We start from the raw sequence: 26,949 nt of genomic DNA, 5'->3' as shown, positions 1-26,949 counted from the left end.
TCAGACCGGTTTACATATAACGGAAATGTCTGAAAGCAAGCCTCTTAAAGACAAAATACAGTGTAACAGTTTAACAAAGTAACTATAAGAAACTATAGGAACAAAAACAAAGTAAATTTACAATCACTTATCTAACAATAAAAATTTACTGATTTGATTTGCTATGCTCCTGCCGGAGGGGGAAGATGGCAGTGCTATAGGGAAAAAAAAAAGGGGGAGGGAATGGGAGCTGTGATTAACTTTCTGAGGGGAATACTTTCAGAAAGCGCCATGTTTTGAGGTTCTTTCTGAAGAATGGCGTAGAAGGGTCAGTTCTGAGTGGAGTTGGGAGAGTGTTCCAGATGTGGGGACCTACCTTTGACACAGCACAAACTCTTGTGGTTACTCGATGAACTTCTTTAATGGAAGGAGTTGTAAGTAGACGTGTGTCAGATGAGCAGAGGTTTCTTGTTGGGATGCATGGGTTCAGTGGTTTTTGTAACCAAGTGGTATTGTCATTATATATTGCTTTGTGGATTAGCATGATAGTCTTATATTGAGACCTGAATGGTATGGGTAGCCAGTGTAGTTGTTTGAGTATAGGTGTGATGTGATCTGATTTTTTGCTGTTTGTTAGTGATCTTGCGGCTGCATTTTGAAGGAGTTGGAGGGGCTTGGTGGTGGCAGCGGGCAGGCCTTTTAGGAGCACATTGCAGTGATCTAACTTGGCAAAGAGGAGGGATTGTAATACTGTCCGGTAGTCTGGAAGATGTAGCAGAGGTTTGAGTTTCTTAAGGATTTGTAGTTTGTAAAAGCCTTCTTTTATTAGTGTGTTGATATGATTTTTAAAGTTCAGTTCCTTATCCAGGGTGATTCCAAGGTCTCTGACAGTTGCGGGCATTTTGTATTTAAGCAGTATTGCAGGATCGGTGGGGGGCGTTGACGCTTTGCTGGAAAGGTGTAGAATTTCCGTTTTGCTCTGATTGAGAGTGAGTGCCATTTGTGAGAGGATGTCGTTTATATCAGTAAGATATATTTCCCATTGATTAAGTAAATTCTAGATGTTATCTTTGATGGGAAGCAGAATCTGAACATCATCGGGTAATAGGAAATATGACAGGCCTACTTTGTTAAGGTAGTTGCATAATGGGAGCATATAAACATTGAAGAGGGTTGGGGATAGGGAAGAGCCTTGAGGGACTCCTTGTGGTAGGGATATTAGGTCTGATGTTTTATTTTTGTATGTTACCTTGAAAGATCTGTTGGAGAGGAATGATTGGAACCATTGAAGGATGGTGCCATTGAGACCAATTTCTCTTAGCCTGTGGAGAAGAATCTTATGGCTGACAGAGTCAAATGTGGCAGAGATGTCAAGAAGTATAAGGACAAAAGAGATCCCTTTGTCAAATCCCCAAAGTATTGTATCTATAAGGGTAAGTAGTAGTGATTCCGTGCTGTGACCTTTCTTGAAACCATGTTGGGCGGGGAGAAGTATATTTTAGTTTTCTAGGAATTCTGAAAGTTGATGGTTAACTATTTTCTCTATAATCTTGGCCAGGAATGGTAGGTTGGAGATGGGCCGGTAATTGGACAGGATGGTCGGATCCAGTTGAGGCTTTTTTAGAATAGGTTTTACTACTGCGCATTTAAGGGAGTCTGGGAGGAGACCTTGGTCGAAAGAAAGGTTGACAATGTTTGCGATGGGTCTTGCTAGGCAGTTTGGGATTAGTTTGAGGGTTTTTGCCTGTATGGGGTCGAGTGTGTGGGCCGCTGGGTTGATTTTTCGGATGATGGTTTCTATCTCAGAGGATCTAAATAAAGTCACAGCATAGAAAAAGAACTTCCTGGCAATGCAAGTGCAACTGAATAATATGAAAGCAAGGTTCATATTATTTGTATTTAACCATTTCTATTCTCTCCTATCTTCTTCCCTCTCCAAGTTAGGCTACCCTTGTTAAATGTAACTGTACCTTCGATCACCATAGTTCTAGTTTCCTATGTATAAAATGCACTCCTGTTTTATGTAAACCAGCAAGATATGATTGCCGGTATATAAAAATTCTAAATAAATAAATAAAATAAAATATTACTCAGTCTATTGAAGGTGAAAGTCACTGTGAATAACGCAGGCCCTTTTGAAAGGGATTTAGGAAGAACAGCTAAATCTAGCCACATATTCAGTCACTTTTCAAGTAGGTGTTCCCATGGGATTGTTTGGGCTGGGGGAGAAAATAATTATCTACACAAACAGCAAGGGTAATGTATATGGACAAATTTGTATCCAGGTACTTCTCTACAGTTGTCAAGAGAAACTTCCCATGCACTTTGTCACTAGGTGATTTAGTAAAAATTACCCCGGGTAAGATCAAAACATTTGAAAATCCTGAAGAACTACAAGGTTGTGTTGATTATCTTTAGAAAAGAAGTTGGTGCTAGGCGAGTCATAGGTGCAGAAGAAGACAAATGGAGAATACCGAGCTGAGACAGTGAGTTTTATGAACTGAACCACTGGCTAAGAGACTCCATGCTCAGTTTTTGATTTGCACTGCTTTAGTTCTTGATTACAACTAGAAAATCCATGAGTACCTGGGAGACGTAGAATTACAGGAAGCTGATTTATGCATCGCTTGCATAATTTCAGCATAGTAAGTCTGCGTGCAGATTTGTAACTGTGAAGTCTGATTGTCTGAGACAATTTACTGTAAAAAGGGGTTCTGTGGTGTCTCTACACAATGTGAAAATCTTCCAGAAGCTTCTAGTGTGCAGAGAATGCAACGCAGTATTCCGGGCTTGTATGAAATGTTACACGCTGAATTCTGATATATCAAATGTTACTCAGTGAGATTTGCTGGTAACCTATGGCTTAAAAAAACGGAGATAAAGATATGTGATCACATGAAGTCATGGAGACTGTCTACAAGAGTATGATTTTTTTATTATAAGGAATGCTTGGACTTTAAAGTGACAAATTTAATGTGGGTCATTTGTTATAGAAGCTGAGTGTTTTATATACACAGGAAAAGGAGGCAGTAGGAGAATTCTGAAGAGATGCAATGAATCCTACATGATGGGGGAGCCAGCAGAAGAACTGCTGTAGATCCTGTGTGCACGAGAATGATATGATTCATGTGTTTGCCACTGTTGGTGAATCTTTGTCAGGGAGTGAGAACAAATATTATACTGTATATGTGAATTCATCTGTAAAAAAAAAAGCAAGATGACTCAGTTGGTTTATTTGAAAAGTGTAAAGGCTTCCAGAGGTTTCCTAGAAAAAGCAGCATTTTGTGCAACTATTAATCAAGACATCTCTTGGCATTGAATGTGACTCACTGAGCTTTGTTGGTGACCATGGCTTCATTTGAGAATTTGGAGAGAGAGCTTACAGTGCATGATGTAATAGGAACTGAATATGAGAGTATGTTCTGCATCATAGGGATTGTAAACTGCATGTAGGAGTCATGGGGGTAGCACTGGAGGGTCCGTAAATTTAATCTAGAGGATTCTTGAGTGTACATAAAAAAATCCTTAATATTAATAGGGATACCCTGAATGTGGTAAATTAGATGCTGGGATGTACCACAATGCTGGGATCCAAGAATAGTGGTGCCGTCTCATTATGAAGTTTGCAATAGTTAGTTCTATGTTCATTCTGGAGAACAGTACAGACTTGATTCAGGGATGTGAGTCTGGGAAATGGCTTAGGTATGAAAGATCAATTTTCAACGTGATTTATGCGGGTAAAAAAACAATGTTTTACTTGTGTTAATTGGTTGGCTCCCCCTCCTCAATGGAGCTAAAAATCGGCACACTCTTTCACAACGCATCCACTTTTAATCAGACTTAGAAGAGGCATTTCTTGGGGGGGGGGGTCTTTGTTTAGATCAGGGGAGGAAAAGTACTCACACAGATTGCATTTTCAAATCCTCACACACGTTTCGAGCAAAAAGCTAACCTGCACAAAAAGCAGGTACTAGTGACCTCGGGTTCACTATCTACAATCCAGTGGGTTGTTCGATCCGAGACAACATGGATTCACCAGGGGAAGGTCCTATCAGACGAATCTGATTGACTTTTTTGATTGGATAACTAGAGAATTGGATCAGGGAAGAGCTCTCAATGTGATTTACTTGGATTTTAGTAAAGCGTTTGATACAGTCTCACATAGAAGATTCATGAATAAAATCTTGGGAGTGAGTACCAAGGTGATGCTGTGGATTACAAACTGGTTGACAGATACAAGACAGCGTATGATGGTAAATGGAACCTATTCTGAAGAGAGAATGGTATTAAGTGGAGTGCCACAGGGATTAGTGTTGGGACCGGTTCTGTTCAACATCTTTGTGAGTGATTATTGCAGAAAGGATAGAGGGTAAAGTTTGTCTACTTGCAGATGATACTACGATCTGCAACAGAGTGGACACACCAGAAGGAGTAGAGAGAATGAGACATGATTTAAGGAGGCTTGAACAGTGAGCGAAGATATGGCAGCTGGGATTCAATGCCAAGAAGTGCAGAGTCATGCTTCTGGGGTGCAGTAATCCAAAAGAGCTGTATGTGATGGGGGGGTGAAGGGCTATTGTGCACAGAACAAGAGAGAGACCTTGGGGTGATAGTGTCTAGCGATCTGAAGATAGTGAAGCAATGTGACAAGGCGATAGCAAAAGCCAGAATGCTGGGCTGCATAGAGAGAGGAATAGCCAGTAAGAAAAAGGAGGTGATAATGCTCTTGTACAGGTCCTTGGTGGCCTCACCTGAAGTACTATGTTCAGTTCTGGAGACCGTATCTCAAAAGGAACAGAGACAGGATGGAGGCGGTCCAGAGAAGGATGACCAAAATGGTCGTGGGTATCCATCAAATTACTTATGAGGAGAGGCTGAAGGAACTAAATATGTATACCTTGGAGGAGAGGAGGTACAGGGGAGATATGTTACAGACCTTAAGATACATGAAAGGTTTTAATGATGCACAATCAATGACAAATCTTTCCACCGGAAATAAATCAGTAGAATTAGGGGTCATGAAATGACTCCAGGGAGGATGACTTAGAACCAATGTCAGGAAATATTTCTTCACAGAAAGGGTGGTGGATGCCTGGAATGCCTTTCTGGAGGTGGTGGTGAAGACAAAAACAGTAAAAGATTTCAAAGGGGTGTGAGATAAACACTGTGGATCCCTTAAGGCTAGAGGATGGGAATGAAGTAAAGAATGCATGGGAGTAACTTTCTGATGTGGCGGTTACTACCCTTAACCAATAAGCTTTTATGCTGTTGATGCAACGGCATCATTTGTCTCTGCTTCAATGGCAGGGAAAAAGAGGAAAAGGGGACTTAGATTGAGACAGCAACCAACAAGACATTGAACAAGCATGGGGGTAACTTGCTGTTATGGCAGTTACTACCCTTAACCAGTCTTAATGCTGTTGCTGCATCTCCAACATTGCTCTCTGCTTCAATGGCAAGAGGTAACGGCATTATTGACAGTAACAACAGTGGTCACTCACTAGAAGAATATTTAAAAGCAAGAAGGAATATGGAAAGAATTCAAGCTGTACAATCATCATTTAATAAGTTCATTTTTAAGGATAATGAGATTGTCCAATAATTTATGGAGCACTTTATGCCTCCAGATTTAACTGGGGCTGATCCAACGTATTAAGAAACATGTTAATAAATTAATAGAATTTTTGAGTGATCCAAATCTGCATAGATCAGAAACTATGGCATGCATTTTCAGCTCCTGTCTGGCCAGCAAAGTTATCTTTGTCGGGATATTCAGCGGTGTGCCAGGTAAATATCCAGCTGGCTGGAGGATTGTTCTTCTGCGGTCCTAAAGTTATCCAGTTATCTCAGTCACAGAACACTCCAGAGCTACCTGGGTAACATGTTATCTGGCTACCTCGAAGCCAATCAGCATGGCGGGCTTTTCAAATCTCGACAAGGGGTGATGAATATCGGCCTTGATGTGTAAGATTGAGAAAATGAAGACATTTCTTGATACATTTTGGAGGGAGAGGTAATTGTGGAGCCTCAAACTATACAAGCACTTTCAACACACATAATTTATTCACATCCAAAGAATAACTACCCACGTTGTTTCTGTTTCAAAAGTAGCAAGTGCAAATTGCATGAGCGCTGGAAGACGAGACTTCCAGGAGCAAGTAACTCCAATGCAAGGCAAGGCAGAAGTGTTGGAGAAGCCCTTTTATAGGACTAAGACAGGAAACAGTCATCAGGTGGGACCCAGGACATATCCGGCTATCTTGTGAAGAGACGTGGCCCGCGCCTTAGGAACAGGAAGCAGGAAGTTGTGCAGGCCCATGGCCAGCGGCCATGCTGCTGCTAACGCCAAAGAGCAGGGCGGGGCCGAGGAACAGGCCCAGCGTTGTCGGCAGTTCTCAAGCCTCAGAGGGCAGACTGAGGAGTTGCTCCAACCGCAAGCCGCTGTAGCCTTAAGCCACCTTGTCACAAGATACAGGAGAAAATTTGGAAAGTGACTCTCTTTGATTTTTCAAGTTCCCAGAGGGCTATGTCTGGAGGTTTCTTTTCTAGTGGCACTCTTTTATAAAAGTCATCTGGGAAAAAGCAGGAGCAATATGCTTAGACTGTAATATATCGGCAGCATAACAGACTTTTTAATGTCCTCGGGCCTTCCCCACTATGAGAAGTATAATGGTGATCACGTTAAAAGGAACTCCTTGAAATAAGTCTTTAGTCTCTCCTATAATAATCAAATTGACTTTTCTTAATCATTATGGTACCTCCAACTGCTATCTCCCCTTCTGTTTCCATTGAAAGGAATAATAGTCTTTGTACAATGAACATTTTTTAAGAGGGAGAGCTTCCAAGTGAAATGAAATCTTGCTATAATAGTTTGGGATTCTATATGCTATTAAAGGCTTGACACATTTCCACAATAAATCTGTCCAGTCACAATGACTTATGAGGAGTTACAAATGCAATAGCTTCCTAAATTTCCTTATAAAATCTAATTTACATTTTTCCTATAGCTTTCACTAGGGCTGAGAGGACAATTTTCAAAGACATTTACACTAGAAAATTGGTATTTACCCAGGTAAAAATGGCCTGACTGAAATCTAATGCACTGAAATGTGGCTAAAATGTAATGATTCTGCCCTCATGGGCAACCTCTTACCTTCTCTCTGCCTGAAGGCCACAGTCCCCGGTCTTTCTTGCGGTTGGAGCAGCTCCTCAGTCTGCCCTCTGAGGCTTGAGAACTGCCGACGACGCTGGGCCTGTTCCTCGGGCCTGCCCTGCTCTTCGGCGTTAGCAGCAGCAGGTATTTGGGTGTTTGAGGGCTGAAAACTGTCCCTACCCTTCAGATGTGGAGAAAAAGAGTAATGCCAGGGTGCGGGCTTAGGGCAATCCCCTGACAGTACTCACAGGGTAAAGAATCCTCATGGCACCAGCTGGCTATTGGAGTTCCCCTTTGAAAATTATCATGGAGATAGGCCCACAGGTACAAAGTTCCCGTGGTCCTACAAACTCTCTGTGGGGACTGAAAAGGTACCCCTAATGCAACATCTTACAACAGAACAAGGTAACAGGTGTTACAGAGGGATCTGTACTGGGACCACCGCTCCTGATACTTTTATCAGTGATCTAGAGGAAAGAACAAAGCTGCAATATTCCCATTTCCAATGATGTGCTCAAACTGTCATACTGTAAATGCACGAGGATAGGAAAAACAGAGGTAAACCAACCTCAACAAAGCAATAATGTGTCAAGAGCGGCAGTGAAAAATAACAAGATACAAATGTAGGATTTCAAAAATCATTGGAGTAACCATTCCAATGTATTAAATACAAATGCCAATACAAAAAGCAAACAAGCAATGGCAAACCAAAACACACAGAAGACGATGACATTAAAAGATGTTTTGAAAAAAATATATAAAGTAAACTGGACCAAGAACCATATAAAAGAGTCTGGTAAAAATACCTTGACCCTGTGAGTAGTGGTCCTACAAACATATTGTGATATAGTAGCTTTTCCTAATTATTTGTAAGAAAGCACCAGGTGTACCAATATTTTTAAGCATTAAAAGACATCAAACATGGCCATGTTTTGGGCAATCACCTGTTCCAAGCATATATACTCACACAACTTATCTATAAAACACAAAAACAAATATGATGCGATATATATAAAATCAATCCTCCATGAATCTCAATGTCAATTGGTCAGCAGCAATGACAGCTTGAAACCCAAGAGTCCTATGTTACAAAGTTAAGATACTAATGCATCACTCCAAGAAGGGTCAAATCAGGATGCCTGCGGTTAGCAAGCTCATCTTTCAAGCACACAGGAAAATGCTGACTGCCTTATGCTTCCCCAATCTGACAACGCAACAAGGCAGACTCCTATAATCCTCTGTACTCAGATGCTCCCAGCAATATAAGCCATCAATAGTCAACATATTGGCTCTGGAGACTGGACTCAGTCCCTAATTTCTACAGAAAAATTAACAGACCTAAAGCATTTAGCCTGCTTCCATACTTGTGAAGGTCATTAATAAAATTTATTCAGTTTCAGTAAGATCCCCCATATCAAAATCCAATGTCATTTGGATATTCCAAATCTGGAGCCCAGAATTGAATTACTTTGTCTATTGGGTTCTCATCCATCTCTCCCTGCTAGGTTCATATACATGCACTAAGCATGTTCTTTGCTGTTGAAGAACTGACCTGCTGCTGCTCTCAACCTGAACTCCCTAGCTGCAAATGCCTTGTTGCTGTGCATTGCTATTCGAGCATCTGTTTCTTGATCAGCCACTGGTGCTGAAGACAGTCCAAACCTGAATGAGTGATGCCAGCAAGTGTCACCAGGAGCCAACATAAAAGGTGAAGCCCATCGACTAGCTTGTTAGCAGACCTTCACCGAAGGGCCCACCCCTTCGTGAGAACATAAGAACATAAAAAGTTGCCATACTAGGTCAGACCGAGGGTACATCAAGCCAGGCATTCTGTTTCCAACAGTGGACAATCCACATTACAAGTTCCTGGCAAGTACCCAAAAATTAAGTAGATCCCATGCTACAGATGCCAGTAATAGCAGTGGCCATTCCCTAAGTCAACTTGATTAATAGCATTTAATGGACTTCTTCTCCAGGAACTTAATCCAAACCTTTTTTAAACCCAGCTACCCTAACTGCCCTAACCACATCCTCTGGCAACAATTCCAGATCTTAATTGTGTGTTGAATGAAAAATAATGTTCTCCAATTTGTTTTAAATGTGTTGCATGCTAACTTCATGGAGTACCCCCTAGTCCTTCTATTATCCAAAAGAGTAAATAACTGATTCACATTTATCCATTCTAGACCTCTCGTGATTTTATAAACCTAAAAATCTTGTAAACATGAGTGGGACATGAGTGGGGCATGAAATTTTGCTTGTTTAAATGTGAGGTGGGGTTTTGAATTTTACTTTTACTTGGTGTTTTTAATTCGGGATATATTAAAATGCCTGGCTTACAGAGTGAAGTTGTTATGGGTAGGGTATGGTGCTCTGACTGCTCCATTGCTAGATTTGACTCAGAGAAGCTGGTTTGTGTATCCTACCACAATAAGTATTTCCAATATGGTAGTTAGAAGAGAAACAATTATCCATAGCATATCTCAATGCATAGTCAGCATGGAAAAGAATGTTGAGATTTTGGAGTTATTGTTAGAAAGTAAATTGGATGTTTTATTTATTACTGAGTCTTGGCATTCTGCAGCAGATCTTTTGTTGAAAATTTATGTCATTCTGGTTATACTTATTTATATAGGAGTATCTCATGAAGGCAAGTGTAGAGGAGGAGTTATAATAATATTTAATTACAGTATTTCAGTACAGCAAATGTCTTTTAAATGCTCTGAGGGGAGTGAAAAAGATATTAATCTGATTATGTTCATGATTTTTTTTTTTTTGTTATTGTATATTCTTCTAATCTTCATTCTATGAGAGCAATGCTTTCTTCACTATAGTGAGCTTATAGTATTAGGTGATTTTAATTTGCATATTGATGACATCAGTGAGCCTATTGTTAGAGATTTCGAGAATTTGCGATATATAATGGGATTGCACCACTGATGAAATCCACCATACACCAGTAGGGGTAGATTTTAGATCCTATTTTAGTTACAGTCAATTTACTCTTTCGGATAATAGAAAGACTAGGGGACATGCCATGAAGTTAGCATGTGGCACATTTAAAACTAATTGGAGAAAGTTCTTTTTTACTCAACGTACAATTAAACTCTGGAATTTGTTGCCAGAGGATGTGGTTAGTGCAGTTAGTATAGCTGGGTTTAAAAAGATTGGATAAGTTCTTGGAGGAGAAGTCCCTTACCTGCTATTAATTAAGTTGACTTAGAAAATAGCCACTGCTATTACTAGCAACGGTAACATGGAATAGACTTAGTTATTGGGTACTTGCCAGGTTCTTATGGCCTGGTTTGGCCACTGTTGGAAACAGGATGCTGGGCTTGATGCAAGGATGTGACCCAGTATGGCATGTTCTTATGAACCTAATTCCTTTCCTCCCATTGGGAATATGTATATCCCGAGATCAGACCACTGTCATTTAAAATATGATTTACAGTTTGAAGGGCTTATACCAAAACATGTCTATACTTATTAAAAGATTAGAGAACAACCTAATTATGACCTATTTTTGGAATTATGGGAAAGGGTTAAGAATAAGGCTATCTTCACTTCAGCAGATGAGACAGTAAATTGGTGAAACGTGACATTCAGAAGGTTTTATGATAGTATTGCACCAGAGAAATTGCTTAAAAGGAAAAAATCATAACCGTTGCGCTCCATGGTTTACTAAGGATCTGGTAGTGCTTGGAAGGCACTGACATAAGATGGAGAAAAGATGGCGCAAGACTAGATTAGAGCAGGATAAAAATTGTTATGATTCGGCTCTGGAAGCATAGAGATCATAAGAAAAGATTATTATACAACTGTTATAAATAATTCTTTCAATATGTTGCGAGCGCGCGCGGGCGCGGTCGTCGTAAGCGGGTGGTGGTGAGCCCTTGGGCCACGGCAGGACTCAAGGAGGAGCCCCAAGCCACACTGTGGGAGGTGAGCTGAGCAGGCATGGTGAGCGAGGCAGGCAGGAACAGAAGCAGGGAGTCCGACCCTCAGCCGGACCTGCATGCCCATGGTAGCCAACACGGGGAAGTTGACTAATGAACGGTCCTCCGACTGTTCCTGGCCCTTTCGGACCTGCCGCAGGGAACGGCAATGGGCAGCAGGCCGGACAGAGGCGAGGGCAGACAGAGTCCTTAAACAGAAGACATCAGACGGGGCAGAAGCAGGCTGAAGCAAGACGGAGACATCAGGACAAGGGCTGAAGCGAAACACAGGAAAGATCCAGGCGAGCAGAAACTCTGATGCTGGGATACTCACATCCGAAGCCCCCTCGGCTGGCAGAAGCTCAAGAGCCCGTGGGACGAATCCCTCCTGTTGGCCACTCCAAGGCCCAACAGGACAGAAGGCTCAGGAACCAGACGAGGACGTAGGTCAAGGCAGAGGCAGGAAGACATCCGGGCAAGGGCTGAAGCAGACACTGTAGACAAGGCTGGACGGAAACATGGCACTGTCCATCAGGGCGCCCTACTCAGCCCACCCGTGGGACTGAGTCGCGGACCACCCTGTCCCAGACGCGCCCTACACATCCCAGGAAGGCTGGTCGCGGACCACGCTGAGAAGGAGGGTGCAGGGAAACTCCAGGCGAACAGGAACTCCGATGCTGGGATACTCACATCCGAAGTCCTTACGGCTGGCAGGAACAGGAACAAACATCTAGGCAGAGACACTGGACAGGGATCCATCAAAGCATATGATGATCACGGAAGACCTGGATCAGCAAGGATACAGACGACTGTAGGACCTGATCCAAAGGCCCTTTGCAAGTGAACAGAAAGTCCTTAAATACTGGAGGTAGAAGGCAACTCCCTGGGAGGAGCTTGCCAGGACTGCCCACCGCTGGTCCTATAAGTCAGGTGGAGAGCTGCGGGCCAGCCCCTAGGAGAAGGGCGTCGCCAAACAGGAAGTCCAAACGCTGGCAAGCAAGCCACAGGCACAGCTAGGCCTCTCAGGCCCTGGAGCAAGTCCCGGATGGAACACAGGCGAGGCCCAGGCTTCAGAGCGGCCTCCGGAGGAAGGTAAGAGACCTCCTGTAGCGCAGCAACAGGGGGGATCGCAACACAATAAACCTTTACAATTATTTTCAATAGTTTTAGTGGAGCTTTCAAGCTACTGAAATGTGGTTCTGTCAAAAGACCAGAAAGTGAACAATTTTTTCAAGAAAAGGTAAAAAATAAATAAATAAATTACAAAATCAGCTTCCTATTGGGTCTTTTATGGATGTCAATGCCAGTTCTTGATCCGATTTTACTGTTAAATGGGATAAGTTTGGTACGATAGCTTCTGTAGGATTAAAAAACTATTAGTTCTCAGATTAGAAACATCTGTATGTAGTTTGGATCCTTGCCCCTTTTGGTTAATTAAAAATAAGAAGGCAGTGTTTGATTCAGATTATTCATTTACCCTTGATCGATAATGTTGTACCAAAGCTTTTGAAGCAAGCGAATGTGTGGCCTGTCCGGAAGGATTTAACATTGTCTTTGGGATCATTAGCCAATTAGCATCCACTATCTAATTTGTGTACTTTCAGTAAAATTCTGCAAAAGTGGGTTTTGAAACAATTAGATGATTTTAAGGAAGAACATCAAATATTTAAGAACAGTTTGGTTTTGAAAAGAATTGGTCAGGGCTGGGCAAGGCCGTGCTAGGGAATCGCCCAACAGGAGCAGTACAGGGTCTCCCGCCTGGCAAGCCACCTCTCCTTTGGGCTGAGCCCACAGATTCTGGTGGCTGGCAGGACTTATCCAGATGGGCCAAGGCAAGTTGTGGTCAGGGCGGGCAGGGTCCAAGCAGAGTCACATTCTAGGCAGAGGTTAATTCCGGTGGAGAAACAGCACAGCAAGCGCAGGGGTCGGTCTGGACCGGCAACAGAAGATCAGTCTGAGGAAAGGCTGACTGAAAGGCTATGCAAAGCGCGACAGACAGGAGTGGCATGGGCAAGACTGGGAATACGCTGGCAGGAACAAGGTAAACCACACAGGCAGGAGCAAGGTAAATAAGGGTGAAACTGGAGCAGGGGTGCAAGGCCCTGGGCAAGACAGGGAACAGAGAGACAGGACAAGAACAAGGCACGGTAGAAGCTAAGCCACCGGGAGACCGAGACTCAGGTAGGGGATACACAGACAAGGAGAGACACTGGGAGGCTCAGATACAACAGGAACAAGGCATCCTTGCAAATGCCCTACAGTCGCTCCCTTCTCAGACCTTCATCTATTAAATGAGTAAAGTTCTGGCTCCCCATTTGTTCTCATCTACCCTTCTCACTCCAATCCATTCCTAGACCACTAGGAAACCTAGACAGGAAAGGAGAGCCTCTGAGAGGCCCACAGGGAACAGGAGAGTCTCTGGGAGACTCACAGGGAACAGGAGAGTCTCTGGGAGACCCACAGGGGACAGGGAAGCAAACAAAACAGGAACAAGACAGAAGACCTAAACAGGCCACTTTGGAAACAAGTGTAGGGTTGGCCAGAGCAAGGAGTCAAGGCAACTCGATGATGAGGTCCCGAGCAGACTATGAGGGAGAGTTATATAGGGCTGGCCTTGCTAAGCCATGCAGCCTTCAAGATGGCGGCTAGAGCAGGATTGAGTGTGGCCCACTAAGGGCCCCTGCTGACAAGGGGGCTTCCTAGCGGCCAGTATCGTTACAGAATTATGGTACCGAAACATTGCTATCCTTGTTGGATTAGGTACATTGTGCTATAGAACTGAAATTATCAGAATTATTAGTACAACTTGATATATCTTCTGCCTTTGATACTGTGTTCCATCATCAGTTGTTGGTCAAAAAAAGGAGGGGTAGTATTGGAATAGTTCAGTTCTTTTCTGGAAGGTAGAGTGCAGCGGGCTTGTCAAAATGATTGTTATTCTGACTGGTATTTGTGTGATACTGGTGTCTCTCAGGGATCAGCATTATCTGGGGTGCTTTTTAATGTATATATTCATCCCTTAGGCATGATTTTGTTTGCTCTAGGCTTCACTTATAAATTTTATGCTAATGATGTACAATTCTTTTATTCCTAGTGTGGTTCCTACAGAGCTGTTTATGCAGAGTTTCAAACAAACTCAGGACTAGGTGATGAAGAAAGGACTCATTCTTAACTGCAGTAAAATGTCTACTCTCTGGCTTGGATAAGACTCTATTGGGACTCTTCCAGATAACATTCTTGATAATCAGTCTCAGAGGATAAGAGACGAAGCTTGCAATTTGGGGGTGATTGTGAACTCAAAATTATCTCTAAAATCCCAAGTGGCTAGAACAGTTTTTTTTTATAAACCTCGACTTACTAGACCTCTCAAAAGCTTATCATGCAGGCGATAGTGCTTGATCATCTTGATTATTGTAATTCTGTTGATTTGGGTTTTACCTAATTATTTGCTAGAGGTATTGCAGCTTGTACATAATCCAGCAGTTAGAATGATTTTTGCCCACAATGGGGAGTGAGTGTTCAGTCTTATATGAAAGATTTTCATTGGATCCCCATTGTTCAGTGGATACAGTTCAAGCCGTTCACTTTAGTTCATAAGGCGGCCGGTTTATACTGAATCTCATTGCTTGGCAGAGGAACTTGTGTGGTATGGACTAACTCATGCTCATCACGCATCTTCCCAGATGTTGTTAAAAGTTCCATCGTTACATGATTTCCGTCTTCAAATTACTAGATCGAAGGCATTCTCAAAAGTTGCCCAGTTATTGTGAAATACTCTCCCTTTAGATTTATGTCAAAAGCAAGATTATTTGAAATTTCGTGAGTTAAAGCAGTTTCACTTTCACAGACATTTGTTAGTGGTGGGTATCTATGTTGAAAGGCAGACTAGGGAAGCACTGCTTGTGTGGCAGTTAATGATTACTTGTTTAATTGTTTATTTGTATTTTATATTTTATTATTAAAACATATACTTTTGCTTGTATGTATCTGCGCTGAACATGGTAAAATTTATTCTTACGCATCCCGCCTGTATGGACTGCTCTGCAGGATGACAAGGAAGTTTGGATTCGCGGAATATAAAATGTATAAATGCATAAATGAGCAAGATTAATGCTGCCTGATATATACAGATAGCTTCCTAATCCCCATTAAGGGCCTGATTTTAAAAAGCATTTACTCGAGTAAAAACCAGGTTTACTGGAGTAAATTCACTTTACTTGAGTAAGTGGGTTATTGAAAATTGCTACAATATATGCCATTGACTTGTCTATAGGATTTACTCACATAAGTGCACTTTACTTGAGTAAATGGCTTTTGAAAATTGCTACAATAGTAGCTACATTTACGCATGTAACTTCTTTTGAAAATTACCCCCTAAGGGTTAAATTTTCAAAGACGCGTGCCGATTTTATAACATGCGCGCATTGCCCCGCCCAAATCCCGCCCCTGGCCCGCCCCTTTTCCAAACCCCAGCTCTTCTGCGTGTGCTGTGAGATACGCGCGTGGCCAGGCCATTTTGAAAATGCGCTCGACGCATGCTCGGCTATGCGCGTATCTCCCGGGATTTCCGCGCGCCGGGTTTTAAAAATGAACTTGTAAGTACACACTTTATAAAAGCTGGACTTGCAATGACAATATTCCAAAGAAAATCCGCTCTCCGTTCAGTCCTCATCCTTGCAAATGCCCTACAGTCGCTCCCTTCTCAGACCTTCATCTATTTCTATGAGTAAAGTTCTGGCTCCCCATTTGTTCGCATGTACCCTTTTCACTCCAATCCATTCCTCTTACCTGGTCACTTTCTACTGCCGCTTTAATAACATTCAACAGATTGTCACAAAGCATGTTAGCAGTAAATGTATCAATTTAGAGCTTTAGACAAAATGGACAGATGTTTGCAGACTGGTTTACGTTCAAACACTGTGTGCCAGGCATCCCTTCATGCCTTTCCATTCAGCAGTCTCTGAGCAAACAACACACCTTTTGCATGGTAGATCCTTCACAGTCATGTTGCATGTTCTTGTTTTTTTCTCAATAGCCAGCTTCTAATACAAGCATACGGTTGGTCATAAAACCCTTTTCCGCCCCCCCTCTAGATAATCTATGGAATGACCAGAATTTGGAGGCTGATCCCGACCTTCCCCCAGGATGGAGGACAATCCGAGATACTTCTGGGACCTATTACTGGCATGTGCCCACAGGAACTACTCAGTGGCACCACCCCTTGTACAACTCTGCCACAGGTCTGAAGCTGGGCCCTGGAGAGGCCACTCTGCAAGAAAAGGTACAGAATAGCTTAGGCTTAGCACTGGCCTTTACTAGCAGACTACAACAGCACCTAAGACATAAGCCAACCTTATGTACTAACCTCCATTAGATACGAAACAGTGGATGGTGGGTAGAAAGAGATAGGAATCATTCTATGTAAGGTTTTACAATGCCTGCATTTAGTCTAATTAAACCTAACAAATAGGATGCAAAAAGACTTTGAAGATATTTTCATAGTGGTTAATTGTTTTGGTTTTTTTTTGCTCCCTAGCATCTTCAACATACTGCAGAAAGCCAAGAATCTAAGGAGAGGCTCTTTTCTGGTCCGGGAACATCACTGAACAAAAGGTACAATGTGGACCAGTGAATCCAGTAAAGAAATGGAAGTGGGGGGAGGGTAAGAGGGGCTCTGGGGAATGGAATCTATTACACTTTTACTGCAATGGAAACACTGCCTAAGATTTAGCAGTGAAAACCTCAAAATGGGATCAGTGCTAGGGAGAAACAGGAGAAAAACTTTGATCTCGCCAGCACATAACATACAGAACCTTGCTCTGTCAACATACAGAACCTTGCTTTATCAAAATTACCTCACATTAATTTCTGAATTAGTCATTTACTACTTTGTACTTATTATCTGTGATGCTTTGGATAGCATTATCTATTAGGATGATAATATTTAAAAAATAATCTGTAAATAGACTGGATTGCAATCTTTGTGAATGGGAGACGTGCTACCATTTTTTCATTTGATAGGAACATCTCTAGTATTTCTGGTTTCAGTTTATTATTGATATATGGACTGATATTAGTGGATGTTGTTTGGATTTTGACATTAATATTCCCAGGTGCCTTCCTAAAATTCAGTTTTTCATGGATGTCAGCTCGAGGGATTCCAGTTCCTGGGTGCAGTGGTTAAGTAAACCATGATACTAAAAGGAGCCAACAGGTTAAAGCCTCAGGGTCACCCACACAGTCTCATACCCCACGGATGCGTCCATTTCCGCAACTCAAAGGAACTGTTGTTCGACTAATTGCACTATCTTATAACTTGCTTAATTCATATACACTATGTAAATTTATACATAATTCTTATCCTGTAAGCACCCTCTCCTGCTTTTTTGCCCTTCTCTCCAGTTAGAAATTGTTTAACCTATCTTTTCTCTAACAGCCTAGTTCCACGTTCCCTGTTATAATGTAACTTTTGCTTTCTCTGTTAACTGGATCCCCCTAGTTTATTGTAAACCGGTACGATAAGACCTGGTCTTGAGCATCGGTATATTAAAAGAATTTAAATAAATAAATAAATAAATAAATAAATAAAGCTTCAGCCCTGCAGTAATGCACAGGGTGACGCTGCTTCTCAGGGTACTACAGCATATCTCATCTGCCTCTCTCTCTCTCTGTCACAGGAGCTCACTGCCCTGGCCTGACGAGGAACTGTTTCAGAGCCATAATGAAGCCGGCTCCAAGGTACCAAACACTAAGATTGTATCTGGGAATGGAATAAAGCATCTGATGCTGCACATTGGCTAGTGCACTGGAACATGATGCTAGGATTCATTGTAAAGTCGGATCTCCTCTTTGCAGGGCGTAACTGGTGTGGGTTAAACGTTCGTGCCTACGTTTTGAAGTCAAAGCTCGTGTGCATGGCTCCAGCTCTGCCCCGGATCCCACTCCCCGGGACCCCTGCCTGTAATTCGTATGACAGGGCTATGTGCGCACTTTTATGCAAACCGAGCCCCAGGCTATTTTACAATATTTTATTTTTATTTAGTGTTTTTATATACCGACATACACTGTGAGTATCACATCAGTTTACATTGAAACAAGAACTTAGCTTAAAAATGCTTTACATATAACTCTTCATATATGCGTGTAACATGAACTGAATGTAAATGAACTGAATGAAACATGAATTGAAGGCAATTGCAGCAAACATGAGCAAAACTTAGAATGGGGAACAAGAGCTTATTTTACAACGTTTTAAACTATTTTACATAGAGCTCTATGTAAAAGCTCTATGTAAAATACACTAGCCATGTACATGCACAAAACCAGGTTTGACAGACATAAATGGCTTTGAAAATCAGACTCACAGAGGTCCATATTTAGTAAGCCAGCGAGTGGACAAGTTATCCAGCTAAAGATAGCTGGATAACTTCTCTCATATTTTCAGTGGGATAAATGTCCCGCTACATGGTAGCTGGATAACTAAAAAAGAAACTTAACTGGCTATGGGCCGGATTTACTAAGGCTTTTCTCCCATTCTGTGTCTATGGGAAAAGGTCTTCGTAAATGAGCCCCTATGTTGGAAAATAACAGCTTAGGTTTTTTTAGTTATCCGGTCTTGTGTGGGTGAATAATTTCCTGCTGAACCAGATATTTTCAAAAGATATCCGTTTATGTAGTGCTGTTAAAAAAAAAAGCAGTACAGGGCCTGTAGCCTGTTTCTCTCTCTTCCCCTACAAAACGTCAGATATGGCCCTGTCGCACCGTGCAACCCACCCCTAATTCGCTTTGAAATGTTCCGGGGGTCTGCTGGTGCCTCCCCATCCCCAGTTCTATCAATATTATAATCTGCTGCTGCCACCAGAGCCTCCCGCCCCACAGGCCTTAATCTGCTTTACCGCAAACTCCCCCAACCCTTTCCCCCTCAAACCATACAAATCAATGCCAGGACAGGAACTTAGCTGCTCCCAGCGCTTCAAAGCAGCTTCTGTCAAAAGCTGCCCTGGAAGCACACCTAGCGGGCTAATATCTAGCTGGATAAGGGACTGAGTGTCCAGAAACTTGCCATTTAGATAACGTGTGAGTTTTGGATATTGACCTTCTCTAGTTGTTAAACCTAAGGAATTGTATTTGAGAAGCAGGGACTGATAGAGAAGGCATTTCGTACTGGATGGTGCACTCATTTGATGGAGTTGAAATCTGTAAGCAAAACCTCCCAGAGCCTTGATCCATCAAGGCACTACCACTAATATAAGCTCCTCCCTGGAAATGTTAAGGTCCCATAAATCAAAAGAAATCATTATCTTTTTCTATTTATTTAAATTCGTGAATCGCTATTATGAACCACTTGCAGCAAACTACATGAGTTACATATTACAAATACAGCAAAAAAGGGCATCATCTTTATTACAAAGAAAGAACTAGAAAAGGGGCCATAGGAAGACAATGTCCCACCTAGCAAGACAATGAAGCTGGGAGGTTCAGTCGATCAGACTCCAGTTAGAAAGGGCAGAGCATGAAAACCAGCGAGCACTAGCTCGATGCACTCCCTCGCTGGATGTGATCCCTCTGCCCTCTCTCCTGCCGGCAGGAAGACCACAGCATTTCGTGCTGCCTACGGCTCCCCCCTTCTCTGGCTTCAGTTGGACGGCTGAATGTGTGGCGCCCCACAGTCTCTCTCTCATCTTCAGACAGAGAAGCTGGAGGAGGAGAGGAAGAAGGCTCTCTGCGCTCCTGCAGGCAGGAAGGAGAGGACAGGGAGGAGGAAGCTGTGGAGGGTGTGGGGGAGAGGGATAGAGATAGTGTGTGTGTGAAGATAGGAGATGGGAGGCGAGAGAAATGCATCAGTGTATGTGTGAAGGGAGGGGGAAGAGAGAAACATACCTGGGAGGGGGGTGGGAAGGACCCCTTCAGAGGGATATAGCGAGTGGATCATGCGGGGGATAGGATGAGCGGCAGGTGAAAAAGAATCACGCGGTGGGAGTGAAAGACAGGCCCACACCAATGGGGGGGGGGGGCAGGTGAAAGAGGATTGGGTTACTATTGTGGAGCTGTCCTGTTCAGCCTGTAAGAAAATTCAGTTTGGAAGCGCCAAACCCCATGTCGTTCCCTTCTGCTGAATCTGAGGAGGAAATATATATTGAGGGCATATATCAGAGAAGGTCAGCACCCAATCGGTATGTCGGGCTTCACATCTCTGAAGCTGCTGGACAACAGTAATTGTATAAGAGAAAACTATCTCGGTGTCCTGATTGACGCTGACCATTCTGTTCCAGGGCGATATTTACTCATCAGAAGAGTAGGAACTGATTACATCCGATTATCTGCCTCATCTTTATGAAGAAAAGGAATTTTAAGCTACTAGGAAATGGGATTACTTTTACGTCACAGAGAGTAGAAAGTTCCTATCCATGGGTGTAGTTTGTCTGCTTTTTTTTGTTTGGGGGGGGGTGGTGAACAAGGAGGGGCATTTGAGGGGGGCTCTGCCCCCCTCATGTACCCTCCAAACTCCACCTCTGTCCCTGTTCTATTTCTTCTTAAGACTTTTTAAACACACTGGCAACACAATGCACGGAGAAATCTTTCTAATTTCATTTTCTGCATGCAAAATGAATGTTGGCAACCAAGCCGCGTGTTCATCAGATAAGTTACGGTGCAAAAGACTGAATACCGGCTCCGGAGAGATGAAATGATGTGGTTCTACTCTTCTATTTCCAGTGCTTTGCAGTGCGCTCTCTGGGATGGGTGGAGATCCCGGAGGAAGACCTGGCCCCCGGAAAAAGCAGCATCACCGTCAACAACTGCATCCAACAGCTGTCCCACAGTAAATGTGACGGCAGAGATCCTGCGGAAGCCTCCGGAGAGGTGCGGTGCTCGGTCAGCCCTGCAGACCGGCAGCGAGGGCCTGGGCTTTGGCTCAGGGAGCGCTGCTGCAGACCTTGGGGGGGGGGGGGGGGGGGGAAGCGGCACGGCCTGGGCTAGCCAGATGGCTCAGCGGCAGGGCTGGCCCCGCTGCTGGGCGGAGGCCCCTAGAACCGATTCCCCAAAGCCAGGTCTCGCCTTCCTCGGATCGGCTGGGGCTGCTGTGGGTGCAGCTTTCGCCGCCCTCGGGTGGGAGGAAACTCGGCCATCAAGCACCAGTGAGGTCATGGGGGCTGGATGCAGGGCCCATGATTGCAGGGCAGGCCCTCTGGCTGAGGACTGTCGCTGCAGTGACCGCACTTAGTGAGATGGAAGGGAGCGAGGGATTGCATCGTTACAAATGAAGGATCATGACACTGCTGCCCAACAGAGGCCAGTTCAGACTGAGTTGGAAGCCCAAAGGAGCACGATGGATCTGCTTTAAAGACACCCCAAGTTAGTGATATGGAGGGGAAGGACATGTTTCAAAGGTAAAAACCCCCCCCCCCTGAATATCGCCTCCTTCCTCTGCATAGGGACAATTACGCATTCTGTTCGCAGCATGCGCTCTTTCCTCCGCAGGGAATAGGCGCTGAACCGAGGGAGAGGTTAGGGCGGGGCTGTGCAATGCGGTGATTTTATTTTCCTTATCCTGCTTACTTTCCACGTGCAAGGACGGCTTCCGAATGCCGCCGATGGCTTGGAATAAACAGCCATGCGGCAAGGGCCAGTCGGGGTCAGAGCTCCCTGTCTGTTGAGGGCTGGGAAGGCCTGGGGGCCTACGGAGGAGGAAAGGTGGCTGCTGCTGTTAATGGCGGCTGCCGCTCATCAACGAGTGGCACTGTAGGTGCATTGCAGAGGGGATGCCCTTCCAGGCAAGGATAACACAAGGGCCTCTTCGGCAGGTCATCCAGGAGAGGGGGGGGGGGGGGCAGCAAAGACGGCAGGGGAGAAAAGAGATTTCAAAAGTTGGGATGAGAAGCTGGAAGCTGGGAGGCATTGAATGCAGTGTAAACTCTGTCATCCTAGGGTCAGAAAATGGTGATGATTTTGAAGAATGACACAATGAGTTTGGTGGATCCCCTGGACCACAGTGTGATACACTCTCAACCGGTCATCAATATTCGTGTGTGGGGTGTTGGCTGCAACAATGGCAGGTGAGTCCCATTTAGGTTAGTGACAAACAAAAAACAAGAGAGACCTATAATATTTATTGATTGGCTTTATACATCAACTCTCTCTCCATAGGACTACAATATGGGTTCCTTCTTGTTTTTCTCCATGTTTAAAGGCTTCATTACTGTGTTTTACTGAGGTCAACTCTTGGGAAACTCCCCATAAAATGGCTCATTTTCCAGTCCCACACATGTAGAAAGCAGAGTTGCTTACCTGTAACAGGTGTTCTCCAAGGACAGCACAATGCACAATTAAACTCTGAAATTTGTTGCCAGAGGATGTGGTTAGTGCAGTTAGTGTAGCTGGGTTTAAAAAAGGATTGGATAAGTTCTTGGGGGAGAAGTCCATTACCTGCTATTAATTAAGTTGACTTAGAAAATAGCCACTGCTATTACTAGCAACAGTAACAGGGAATAGACTTAGTTTTTGGGTTCTTGCCAGGTTCTTGTGGCCTGGATTGGCCACTGTTGGAAACAGGATGCTGGGCTTGATGGACCCTTGGTCTGACCCAGTATGACATGTTCTTCTGTCAGTCCTCACATATGAGTGGCAACATGTGATGGAACCTGGCCCAGAACCTTTATGTCAGAGTTTCCTGAAGTTTGGCTGGGTCTCACTGGGCACTATGCCACATGTCCGCGCGGGTGCCCTTTCAATCTTCTTAGCAATATAAGGAGAAACCAGCTCCAAGGGGAGGCGGGTGGGTTTTATGAGGTCTGACATTCTGCTTTCCTGGGAGAACACCTGCTACATGTAAAGAACTCTGCCTTCTCTGAGGACAAGCAGGGGCAGTGCTCACATTTGGGGAATCCTTACCTACAGACTGCACCAAACGAAAAAAGGGAAACAACACAGTGCCACTGGGCAAAACAAAACTATTTTTCTTGGCAGCAAGGCCTTTTTTTTTCATCTAGAGGCACAGCCTGGAACAAAAACAGCAGGCCCTAGGAGGGAGTGGAGCTGGATTCTACACCTCAAACAGATTCCGCGGGACAGACTGGCGGGACCCCTGACCCTGTGTGATGCGAATGTGTGGATAGACAGCACGTTTGGGTGTGATAAAGATTGGAAGGGCCCCCTCCCCCAAGCCACAATAATCTGGGGGTGACTGGAAATCAAAAGATCCCATGTATGGAGAACTGGAGATTTTTAATGCTATTATTTAACATTTTTGGGATGTTATTTTATGTGTCTGCTGTTTGAAATATTTGGTGTTTGGGAAATATTAGGAAAAAAAATGTATGAGTCATTTTAATTACTGGATGTTCGTTGGCTGTTGCCTACTTGACATATTTATTCTTTTTATTAGTATGGTTTTAATATTATGAATGTTTTATACCTATTGCTTTATATTTTATGAGGAATACTGATGTTTCTGTTTTTCCATTATTGCACTGCATCCTACAGTCAGGCTTACTATGGTTTCCAGAGCATGTGTGTGAGTGAGAGTGAGTGAGCCAGTGAGCATGTAGGTGAGTGAGAAAGAACGAGCGAGCCAATGAGCATATGTGTGAGCAAGAGGACTATTTAAACCAGTTGGCATGTGTGTGAGCTAGCCATCATGTGTGTGAGAGAGAATATAAAAGAGTTTGTGTAAGAATGAACATCTATGTTAGAGAGTGTGTAAATATGAAAGACAGGAGAAAGCCTGTACATGCTTCCTATCCTTGAGTAATCCATGACAATCTCAGGGTGACTGGCGTCTAAAGTTCCCAGGAATGGAGAGCAGGGGATTTTTATTTTTGCATCCTTAGTTTAAATTATTGGGTGTGATTTGATGTGTCTGCTGTTTTGAAATATTTTATTGATGTTTGAAAAATTAAAAAATATATGTTTTTAATCATTGGATGTTCTATGTTTGAAATATTTATTCTACTTATGAGTATGATTTTACTATTATGATTGATGGTTATATATCTTGATTTTATTGTTTGATGTTTAATGAGGCATGGTGATGTTTCTGTTTTTCCATTGTTGCATTGCATGTGGAGTCTGTCCTGTTACGGTTTCCAATTCAGTTTTTGTCTGCATGTTTCTAGTTAAACTTTATTGCCAATATATTTTGTATTTGGTGAGGGTCTATCTATGTTCAGCATGTGTGAGATATTCTGCTAGCATGTAGTTTCTATGCAGGGATCTGTAACAGCTTGGCTTGTTGTGTTTTCCTAATAACAGGTGTTTTCGGGCCTGGTGGAATATTTGCAGTGTTGCCTTTGCTACTGTTTGAGTGCTGGCAGTTAGTGCTGCTTTTGTATGAGACGTTTACTATATTGTAACTATTTACTTAAAGCTTTCTGAGGGTCGACATGCTTTACAATAGACCTAATACCATATGGCTGCAAGTCTTTTTTGCAGAGTTTTCTGATTGGTATCACAGCAGGGCGTGTAAATAATACACGTTTTACGTAATATTTTTACCTTAGAACACTGAATGTTCTTTCATGTACAATCTGTTACTATAAATGCATATTTTTTAATTATTTGAGGGAAGGGTGGGGCCTGGAGTGTGTGCAAGGCTCACCTATGACACCTAATACCCTTGCACCAGCCCTGGCTCCACAAGGAAAAGTAGGATTCCATCTGGAACTGTGCTACTTTGGATTAGTGACTCTCCCCAGCCTTGGCCAGGGCTTAAGTTTTCTCTTTTTATAAGCCCAGCGAACAGTATGGGACACTTCTGGTCCCCCTCTCCCCTGGAATCGGTAGGCAGAACCAAGCCTTGGGAACAAAAAACGTAGCAAACAGTGTAGCCTGCAGTCAATGGGAATGCACTAGAGTGGTGGGAGGGTTGCGGTGGAGAAGTGGAGGCAAGCTACAGGCACAGGAAGGAAGGGGGTAAGCCAGGAGGAAGGGCCTGTGCAGGGTTGGGGAGGCTTCTGTCTGAGGTGACTGCACTGAGCTCTGAGAGAAGCAGCTGGCCCTAGAACCAGTGAATCTGCTAGAGAATGGGATGGGGCTGCTGCAGAATGGGGAAGGGCTGGCAGCAAGCAAGAACTTTACACCATGATGCGGCAGTGCTGTCAGTAGGAACTAAATAATCTCAAGGGGCTCAATTCACCCAAATTCTATTTGGTCTTAGAAGGTGAATAGAGCCAAAATCAGCAATTGTTGCAAAAGCAGATATCTGGCTTGCAAGCCCTGCCAACGCTAACCTCAGAAAAACCAGATGTTAATATCTGGCAGGGCTTGGAACCTTCTCTGGGGCTCTAAGCTGCTGCACTGTCAAAAGACGCTGGCAGCAGGAGGAAGTCAGCAACGCAGGCAACTTGGAGCCCCCACAAACAATCATCCCTAGTTTTTTTTTTATTTCAAACTAGCTCTGCTTTTGACTCACCATTCCCATTATCTGCATCTGACTCACCATGGACTCCTACCTTCCACTGCCATCTGTATCTATTACGCAGATGATTTTGTCTTAGGAGGGAATACCCTGCCCATATCTTTCTGTCCTGCCATACCAGGAATTGCATCAGTGCCCATCCCCCACACCAGTTATATTAAAACGAGGCCACACGATGAATGCATTGTGGGCAGGCATTTCTGGCTTCTTGCTCTTTCATTGTGGTAACAGCACAATAGGATCATTCTCGACTCCTTTCTCTACTCTGTTCCAAACTGTGACATCAGGACAGGGGGTCTGCACACTGGGAAAGGAAGAACGAGGATCACACATGTTGTAATGAGGTTGCTAATGCACTACATGATCCCAAATGGGGACTAGTCTAAAAGGGGCATGTGTGACTTTTGCAAGACGAATGAATTACATTTTACTATATATTTTTCCAAGTCATACATTTGGAAGAATTGAGCCCTGTATGGATAAGAAACTTGTCTGCACTATCATGTTACATTTCTTTTACACTTTCTGTTTTAAATCATGTTTATATTATACGCTATTAAGCCTGAAATTATTCACATTGGAATTCCCAACTCTTTTCTATCTTCATAGAAAGGAAGATTCTTTTTCCTCCACCTTTTGAATATGCATTTTAACACTGCTTGGCAAAGAGACTGTACTAGTCCGCGAAGCTTGTATCTTTAAATACCTGTTAGCCTTTTTAAATTCTGCTTCTTTTGAAGGCACTGAAGACAGTATACAGACCACTCTGGAAAATTGCTAACTAGCTGCCAAATACCCTCAGTTAAATTCTTCTTAGAATTAAGATTATTTTATTGCAAAACTCCTGTGTGTGCAGCCAGTCCTCTCCTTATTCTGAATTCAAAAAATAGATGCAGAAATATTTCCGGGTTCAGATTTAACTTCCAGATGGCCTATTGGAAGAGCATAAATTCAGGATTAAAATGGTTGAGTCTAAGTGATGGAGGGGATGCAAGTAAACCAATGTAACAGCAAAGATGAAAGATTAGGTCGGGTCTTTGACAGTGATACGAATATTTGCATTTTAAAAGCATGTGCACGGACACTCACTAACTTCAATGTTCCTTTTCTTTTCATGCGGCTTTGCACACAGAGACAGGTAAAATGCTTTATTTGAAATAGGATTATAGTAGGCATTAGTATGGTTGAATTTTCAGCAGCATTAGAAAAGGTCCAAAGCTGCTGAACGCGGCTGATTTATATCCCTCTGCTTTCAGGGATTTTGCCTTTGTAGCCAACGATAAGGACACCTGTATGCTGAAATGCCATGTTTTCCGCTGTGACGTCCCCGCCAAAGCCATTGGCAGCGCCCTGCATGAGATGTGCTCTAAGGTAGGGGATTAGTTATTGCATTTTAATCTTCCACTCTGTGACCATGAGACAATGCTAAGTTCCAGTACTTCAGGAAAGGTCTTATTTCCTTAACGCCC

At 43.3% G+C, this 26,949-nt stretch overlaps 1 protein-coding gene across 1 annotated transcript in view; it reads left to right on the top strand.

Moving 5' to 3' along the window:
- APBB3 (amyloid beta precursor protein binding family B member 3) overlaps positions 1-26,949 on the top strand; it is a 41,881-nt gene that overhangs the window by 3,925 nt on the left and 11,007 nt on the right. The window contains exons 2-7 of the mRNA XM_029583455.1: positions 16,161-16,348; positions 16,604-16,680; positions 17,745-17,805; positions 20,782-20,928; positions 21,994-22,121; positions 26,737-26,851. Of these exons, the coding sequence (XP_029439315.1) occupies positions 16,161-16,348; positions 16,604-16,680; positions 17,745-17,805; positions 20,782-20,928; positions 21,994-22,121; positions 26,737-26,851 (716 nt within the window). The remainder of the gene's footprint in view (positions 1-16,160; positions 16,349-16,603; positions 16,681-17,744; positions 17,806-20,781; positions 20,929-21,993; positions 22,122-26,736; positions 26,852-26,949) is intronic.

The sequence above is a fragment of the Rhinatrema bivittatum genome, chromosome 18 (assembly GCF_901001135.1).
Source record: "Rhinatrema bivittatum chromosome 18, aRhiBiv1.1, whole genome shotgun sequence".
NCBI lineage: Eukaryota > Metazoa > Chordata > Amphibia > Gymnophiona > Rhinatrematidae > Rhinatrema > Rhinatrema bivittatum.
This window is presented reverse-complemented; position numbering and strand designations above follow the sequence as displayed.